The sequence below is a fragment of the Haliotis rufescens genome, unplaced genomic scaffold, assembly GCF_023055435.1.
Source record: "Haliotis rufescens isolate VD_foot unplaced genomic scaffold, xgHalRufe1.0.p SCAF_10, whole genome shotgun sequence".
Lineage (NCBI taxonomy): Eukaryota > Metazoa > Mollusca > Gastropoda > Lepetellida > Haliotidae > Haliotis > Haliotis rufescens.
Genome location: NW_025963780.1, coordinates 22,164,936 through 22,173,381, shown reverse-complemented (window position 1 = coordinate 22,173,381; position 8,446 = coordinate 22,164,936). Strand labels below are relative to the sequence as shown.

At 35.7% G+C, this 8,446-nt stretch overlaps 2 protein-coding genes across 2 annotated transcripts; one reads left to right on the top strand and one right to left on the bottom strand.

Moving 5' to 3' along the window:
- The first annotated feature begins 1,566 nt into the window (after nt 1–1,566).
- On the top strand, nt 1,567–3,796 carry LOC124120154 (putative nuclease HARBI1). Its single transcript, XM_048385559.1, has 4 exons — nt 1,567–1,621; nt 2,069–2,181; nt 2,462–2,573; nt 2,859–3,796. The coding sequence occupies exons 1-4, from the start codon at nt 1,567–1,569 to the stop codon at nt 3,239–3,241; spliced, it is 663 nt and encodes a 220-aa protein (XP_048241516.1). The 3' UTR covers nt 3,242–3,796.
- Nucleotides 3,797–3,804: 8 nt separating this feature from the next.
- Nucleotides 3,805–8,233, bottom strand: LOC125376226. Its single transcript, XM_048388197.1, has 5 exons — nt 7,906–8,233; nt 5,700–5,767; nt 5,283–5,429; nt 4,891–4,968; nt 3,805–4,408 (listed from the first exon to the last, which is right to left on the bottom strand). Exons 1-5 carry the CDS (start codon nt 8,076–8,078, stop codon nt 4,113–4,115), a joined length of 762 nt encoding a protein of 253 aa, XP_048244154.1. The 5' UTR covers nt 8,079–8,233; the 3' UTR covers nt 3,805–4,112.
- Nucleotides 8,234–8,446: the final 213 nt, after the last annotated feature.

Sequence of the window (8,446 nt, the reverse complement as noted above, 5' to 3'; positions counted from 1 at the left end):
GATTCGAGCTGTGGTCACAATGAACGTCTTAGGCGACTGGGCCAACTGTGCCCCTTATACGGTAGTGTAACCGTTGGTGTTCTCAAGTTAAGAGAAGATATCAAGCGATATATAGACTCAGGTCGCAAGGCTTTAAGAAAGGTGTGACATTGGTATGGTGTTATAACTACAAGTTAAGATAAATGTGAGAAAAAATGCACCAGTGTAGATAAAGGCGACAAAATCCTTTTCCATATTCATAAGAAATCTCTGCTGACAGCAGAATCGATTGTAGGATTCCGACTCTATAATGAGGATGTGTTTTTGAGTCACTATCTAATTTACGTCACTGAACACTCTTTCTTCACACGACACTAGTTATATGTCATCCAATTTGGACCTTCATGAATATCTACAAAATGTGAGTGAGTGAGTTGGTGAGTGGGCATGAGAGTGAGTGAGTGAGTGAGTTTAACTAAAGATAACAACAAGACAGCTACCAGTAAAGCAGTGACAGTAGACGGAGACAATGTGCACAGTAGCAGTCCTCAGAGACAGTGGCGCTGTCACCTGTAACACCATCGAACGCACGGAGATGCCAAATGCGCGTCCTTCGTGCAAAGGCAGAGAATCTGTCAATTTATTTTTTTCGTCCCAAGCATGCTGGCACTCACTTTACAAAAATGCGTTTCTGTGTCTCTGTGTCTCCCAATACTGACGAGGACGTTCTAAAAACTGTGAGCATCTGGTGATGTTACCACACTAATGCCCTTAGAAGATACCTAGTCGGGAATAGGTTTCCAAGTGTTTTAGGAGCAGTATCCGCCCACACAGCTCCGAGAAGCATAAGAAGAAGAGTCTTACTTCTTTGAAAACAACAGGTCTTCACAGAGAAAGTTTACCATAAAAGCAAGATCCTTCTTCCTGGAGTTGTCATGTGTCACAGCCAAATACAGTAAATCACGTGGTTCCAGTTATCGTCTCATTGTACTCTACAGACCACGATCATGTTATTGACATTATTTTTAAGTCCAGGCCCCGATTTCTCGAAACAAACTTAAGTTCAAAAACACACTTAAGTCTGAGTTTTTACTCAAATTTGAGAAAACTCAGCAAAATGCATTTCTCAAACCAAACTCAGTTCAATTTTCGACTCAAACTGAGTTTACAACTTGAGTTAGGTAGGAAGGTTACTTAAGTTTTTTTGTCGGTCATAAAATGGCGGTGTTGAATAGACGTAGGCGTCGTAGGCAGAAACAAATATCAACATTGTCAAGGGGATTAGTCGATAGACAAAATCCTCTTGAGTTCATGGAACCCGAGGAGTTATTCATGAGGTTCCGTTTCCGTGGGGAGAGCATTTTATTTATTGTTTCCCTTGTTTGTGAGAAACTTGAACGGTGCTCCAACAGAAGCAGCCCATTACCTGTTTTAACGCAGGTACTTGTCGCCCTGCGTTTCCTGGCCACTGGATCTTTTTATTCTTTGATCGCCGATTCATATTCGATTATTTCAACTTCTTCGGTGTTTCGGTCAGTCAGAGATGTATGCACTTGTCTGATCGAACATCTCCGGCATTTTGTATGTATGCCAACTGGACAAGATGCAGACAAGATCAAGAGAATGTTCTTCCAAATTGCAGGTGAGTGTGTTTGAAAGCGATTCCTCTTCAACTCGCCTCTTCAGTGGTGTTATTAATTACTAGGTCAAATAAGGGGGAGCTACTCTAATTCTTGTCATTTCTATATAAAAAACCTTTCCCTTTCTAAAACGAACAGCTATCATCATGACATAAATCTGGAAATTCTGACGGAAACTTTCAATAAAAATTACGTTTATCATATTTTAACATATACACTTTAAATTTCCAATACCTTTTGTAAAATGCATAAAAATAAACGCCTTCAATCGTTTAAAAAATCAAATTGTAATGAAATATTTTATAAAATATAATCAAAGATAATTACCATAACAGCCAATTCAAAATTCTTGACATAATGTTATTTAAAATTGGCAATATATTCCTGATAATAACAATAATTTATCATTAATGAATCTTAAAAATGAAACATATAATTTAATTTTTCAGGTTTCCCCAATGTTCTGGGCTGCTTAGATGGAACCTTCATCCGCATTATAGCACCCTCAAGGAATGAAGTCGATTATTTGAATCGTAAAGGATTTCACTCGCTCAATGTTCAGGTAATAATATTATGTTTATGACACTTAATAATTGTTATTGCCAGAAGCTAAAATCACTTATGTTCATGTACGTTTTATGTTTCATGAAATGTATGAAAATAGAATCTATATTTTAAAATTCACAAATCACTGCCTACACAGTGGCAGCCAAAATATGAATCATACCATTTCAATTATTCTTTTGTTATAATTTCAATCAATCTGTTTACTGACCAATGACATGCAGTGTTTTGTGCTTATAAATGTATTGAACTGACCTATTAATTCTATAACTTATCAGATGATATGTGATGCCAACTACAAGTTCCTCAATTGTGTTGTGAAGTGGCCAGGGAGTGTCCATGACAGCCGCATCATCCGGGACAGTAAAATCAGCGTTGCTTTTGAAAATGGTATGAGGTCATAATTCATCTTTAATCTGACATGATTTGAACTGTAAATTATACCAAATGACAAAACTTTTAAGGACACAGTTCATTTACAGAACCAATAATATTTATTGCTGAGGGAAAGGGGTAAACAGCCTTTTGAAATGATTATTTTTTAAAAATGTATTATTATGGTTCCAAGACAATTGGTTATTGCATCACTGTTAAATCAGTAAAAAAATCATTTTCTGCATGTCATGATCAAATGTCACCAGAATCATACAAATTCTGATCTGCTTCATTTTATAGGAACATACAAGGGCTTTCTTCTTGGAGACTCGGGATATCCATGCAAGTCATACTTAATGACACCTTTCCTCACAACCTCATGCCGGGCTGAAGAAAGATATAACAGAAGTCACTGCAGAACTAGAGTTTTAGTCGAACAGAGTTTTGGAATTTTAAAACGAAGATTTTCTTGCTTACCCAGTGGATTAAGAACAACACCTCAAAATGCTTGTAAAATTATAACTGCCTGCGTGATTCTACATAATATTGGTATTGATAGAAAAGATATAATAAATGTTGATCATGATGATATTGACACGAATAATAATGTCATTGTCCATGTTGCTGATGAATGGACAGGTAGCAATGTTCGTAAAAACCTGTGCCAGCAGTTTTTCAGCTAAATGTTTGTAATATGGAATACTTTAAGTGGGAAGGTGGCAAGGGATTGGCTTGTTCAATTTTCTCTAGATTATCAATGTAAATTGCAACTGACATTTACTGACCTATGCATAAATGCATTGATGCTATCTGTATTTGATGTAGCTCCCAACTGTTTTGATACATAGATGATTGTATTTGTGGTCAAAAGAATTTTGCTATTAACAATTTGTTTGATAATGCTGGTTAATATCTGGTATCTTCCTGCTTCTTCTAATACTTGTGTACAGGTAAACAGGAGCTATTAGACAGCCCAGATATAGTCAGGGATGAGTGACTTTGCTAGTTAGACAAAGTAGGTATGTGGATCCGTCAATGTTACTGTCCATAGGAATGCATGAAAATAATAATAATAATAATAATAATGATATAGTTTATTAATGTGTCATGTGTACATAATACACCTGGCCATTACTGGCCTAAAAGACACTCCTAAAATTATACAATCAATGAAATACATAAATAAAACATTATAACTAATAATATCTTTATATGTATACAGCAACCCCACCACCTACCCCCCCGCCCCACTCCACAGACACATATTCTCACGCAAATTCAACCTAGACACCAGTTCACACAGCTTAGCACACCCCCTCCCCCTTCCCCCATATACATGTCCCAGATCAGCGAGTCACATTCAGTATATTTCCTTGAATTCCAAATTGTTTTTTCCAAAAGGCAAATTTTCTTGTATTATGTATTTATATATCTTAGCAATTAACATAGCTATTGACATAATTATTAATTCTTATTATAATATAAATTATTATTCTCTTGAAACTTTACTACACATCTATCTTTATGTTCTTTATTTTGTACTTTCATTTCATTTTACTCTTCTTCTAATGTTACACATTTCTTTCTTAATATTAGTATTTCCAGCTCTAACTTTTCCTTCTCTAATTTGGCAATGATGTTTTTGGATCTAAAGTATTCTGCTTGTTCTTTTAATGTAATGGTTTCTTGTAAAAATTTCTCTTTTTCGGCCCGGAGGGTAAGAATTTCTTCCTCATGCAATTTAGCTTTTTGGGGGGGTGGCTCCTTGAAAGGACCATTGCAGGGACTTGGGGTTGGAACTTGGAGGATTCCCTGTTTGTCAATCACAAGATCCAGTTGCACCGGGCAATCTGAAAGAATAATAATTCATCCAAATTCATAAATTGCTTATCCATGTTTCCACTGTATTTTTATGAGTGAGTGAGTTTGGTTTTACGCCGCTTTTAGCAGTATTCCAGCAAGATCACGACGAGGGACACCAGAAATTGGCCTCACACATTGTACCAATGTCGGGATTCGAACCCGGGTCTTCTGCGTGATGAGCTAACGCTTTAACCACTAGGATAACCTAACGCCCCATATTTTTATGAGTTTGGTTTAAATCATGATGAGTATCTGTTGATGAATTAACACTTATATCAGAAATATATTTGCATTTAATCATACATAAATGCTGGACCAGGTTTTTTTCATTGACACCTGTACCTTTATTGCACAAAAATGCGCTATGTGCTGCTGTTTTCTCTAGGAAGTTATTCAATTCAATTTTTAGTACAAAGCTGACATATGTGTAAACACATGAAATCCGACATGTACATTATTTAGAACTTACTGGGCTCATTTGACAACATGTCCATGCCCAACCCCAGATCCTCTGATGCAGTTGTTGCAGATAGTGTTCCACTGAAATCTGAAACATTCATGAACAAAATCATTATAGCCATTCTCTTTGTTTATATGTTTGTTGTGTATTTATTTTTAGGACTCTATTATTGTTATGTATGCAGTGAACATGAAATAGCTATAAGACTAATTATGTATTTTCATTATCATTTTTTGAATTGTCAACATATTTTATCACATTATCACATTGACTCATAAGCATCTGTGATGAGTGTTTAGTTTATTTTTTTCAATTGTTTTCATAATTATAATTCATTATATTTTTTATCAAAGTAGTGATATACTTGATATATATATTAAGCATGTGCATATTTATTATACCTTCAGTGTCAAAGCCATCTAACAAACCCTGCAGGGTAGGTCGATCTTGTAGATTTTCAATGATCAACGTCTCGGCAAATGAGGGCGAGACTGGCTTTGGCCCACCACCAGTTTTGGGACGTCTGATGGCATCAGATTTGTCTTTGGCTGAAGACAAATCACCATATAACTTATTACATCTGCTTGTGATGACATTATTGATTTACCTTTGTAAATAACATACTGAAATTAACATACTTAAATGACGATGACAACAATGTTATTGTTTTCTTATTGAGTAAGTTCTGTTATTATTTATTCATTGTTTTAATTCCTGTCAGATATTTTGATTATGCTGGCCTTCAGCTGCATTGATGTACTTGTATCTGTTAATTAGTTTTCATATGCTGATACTTGTATAGACTGTAAATGTCGAACCTCTTTGTTTCAGATTGGCATACTGTTTTTTTGCCTCCTCAACTGTTCTTTTGACCTCTCCTGATTTTCTGTTAAAATAGAAATACAGACCATCATGATAATGTTACTCAAGTGATGAAATTAAATATTTTCCTTGACCTCACACTCAACAAACTGCCTGTGTATTTTTATGTAATATGCAACAATTTGTTGTCTTACTGACTTACCACTAATGGTGTGATCAATGCCTCCAATTTTCACCTACCCACCTATCAACAGGTAGGACAGACATACAGACATGTTTATTCATTATCATGGACCCCATGGCAAAAAAATGAAATACTCGTATTATACATAACTATCATATAACTATTTGTCCAGTGTCAAGTCACTGTAATTGTGTCAATGTTACATAAGTGTGAATTACATTTTAATGTATACAATACCAATATGCTGGAGTATGTCAAATGTATGCATCCATGTACCTGTCTTCATTCATGGTATTTCAGTTGTTTCCTAATGTTACATTTAGTGTGACATACCATTAATTAAATGAGTAAAGGTGTCCCAATGACATCAAAATTTAAATACCAAAAATAAAAACATGTTTTGCACTTAAATAATGTGTTATTGCAACATTTATTAATAATAAGGATATTAATACAAGAACATCGCATCACAAAATACAAATACATGCAGTGAATAATGATTTTTGATGTGTATGCCTTCGACCGGAATCGAACCGATGTCTAAAGATTAATCTTTAAGACTACCATTCAAAAGCTTCATTACATCTAACTTAAATATTATAAATAAACACTTTGTTATCATAAACATCCAAGTATGAACCCATCACACATGTTAAAATAATACATGTGTGAACCCATCACACATGTTAAAATAATACATGTGTGAACCCATCACACTTGTTGAAATAATAAATGTGTGAACCCATCACACTTGTTGAAATAATAAATGTGTGAACCCATCACACTTGTTGAAATAATAAATGCGTGAACCCATCACACTTGTTGAAATAATAAATGTGTGAACCCATCACACTAGTTAAATTAATAATTAAATGTGCGAATCCATTGCACATGCTAAAATAATAAATGTATGCAAATCTAACTCACTGCAAAGGACGTTGAACCCGATACTTCTCAGTCCTGCTTCAGACATCAATGGGAGCAGAGCACAAGCACGTTTTGCAAATATTTCAGTACCTACCTCATGATGATTCTTGGCCAGAGATGAATCACAATTGCAAATATGTACTTGTGTTTTCAAAAATTCATTTATCTACTGAGACATATCTCACTCCTAAAACAGTCCAGTAAAAATTACAGAAACGTATGTATTATTATTAATATCTTATTATTATCATTGTTATTAGAGCGGAAATACAGTACACCCCAATCACGACCCTCATGCAGCTAAAGCCTTTTTAGGTTTTCCTGATGACAAGGCCCAGATATACCTGAAACTTCCAAACTTACTTTCATCCACTTTAACATGCCACAAATATGATATTTCGGTATAACTGTTCTTCCCGTCTCTTAGTTCCCGACTTCTCTTTAGCCAAACCTTTGTGTTTGCAGTGAAATCGAGACAGTAAACAAGGTGTGAATGATGATGGTACGCTTTAAATATAATATCGCGGTGATTAATTTATAGTTGATCGTAACGGCGAATGCTTACTAACACAGTAACTATGTAATACGAAAAAATGTTTCTTATTCATTATTCAACTATGACACATCCATTGGTATTAATCGATGCTGATTTTCTTTATCCAATATTCGGTAAACAAAGCTTCCCGTCATTGGCGACTCAAGGGCGGGCAACTCTAAATCATCTCGCTATGGCTATTTTGGTGTGATACGTGTGGATTATGTGTTTTTCATCACTTCCTGTTTTGGATTATGCATATTCAGTATGCATACGACCTCGGCTGCATGGGTCATGCGACAATGCCTACAAAAATTGATTGGAGGTAGGGGCTTTTCCACTTCAAAAACATTCCAGAAAATATCATCAAAAGAGTTAACGTGTGTATACTTGCAAGTAGTCGTTACATACCGCAACCAGTCCTGTATTCGATCATGCGATGAACTATCGTACTTAGATTTGCATAAGTAAACAGTCGACAGGTGTGTGGATTACGAGATTTGCCGACACCGCGATAATAGAGTCATACTGTAACTACTGCAACTATGTGACTTACGCATTTAGGGCATTCACCACCTCCTCCCAGGCTTGTTCTTTGATTTTTCCTCCCTTCGTTGTGCCGCATCCTTTAAATTTTCCAAACAGTCGATGTTGAATTTGGTTCACATTGTCAATTAATAAAATTCGCTCTTCTTCAGTCCAATTCGGCCTCCGTTTGCTCTCAGCCATCGCGGATATGTTAGCAGACGACAAAACGTAACATCACGCGCATCCGTGTTTACATTGGAAACGGAAGTCAAATCTCGCGCCAAGGCCGCTTACATCGCATAAAAAAACAAACTGAGATCGAACTTAAGTGCTGAGTTAAAAACTCAGCTGAGTTTTTGCTGAGTTTGATTCGAAAAATGCAGTTGAGTAAAAAACTCAGCTGAGTTTTCTTTGCAAACTCAGTTTGAGATTTGAGTAAAAACTTAAGTTTGTTTCGAGAAATCGGGGCCCGGTAAGAGAGCTTTTTGTCAATCCTAGATCGAAATTGTATTTGACGAAGTCCTTATCTTACTAAATTCTTGCCTCTTCATTGATACGTCCCGTCTCCT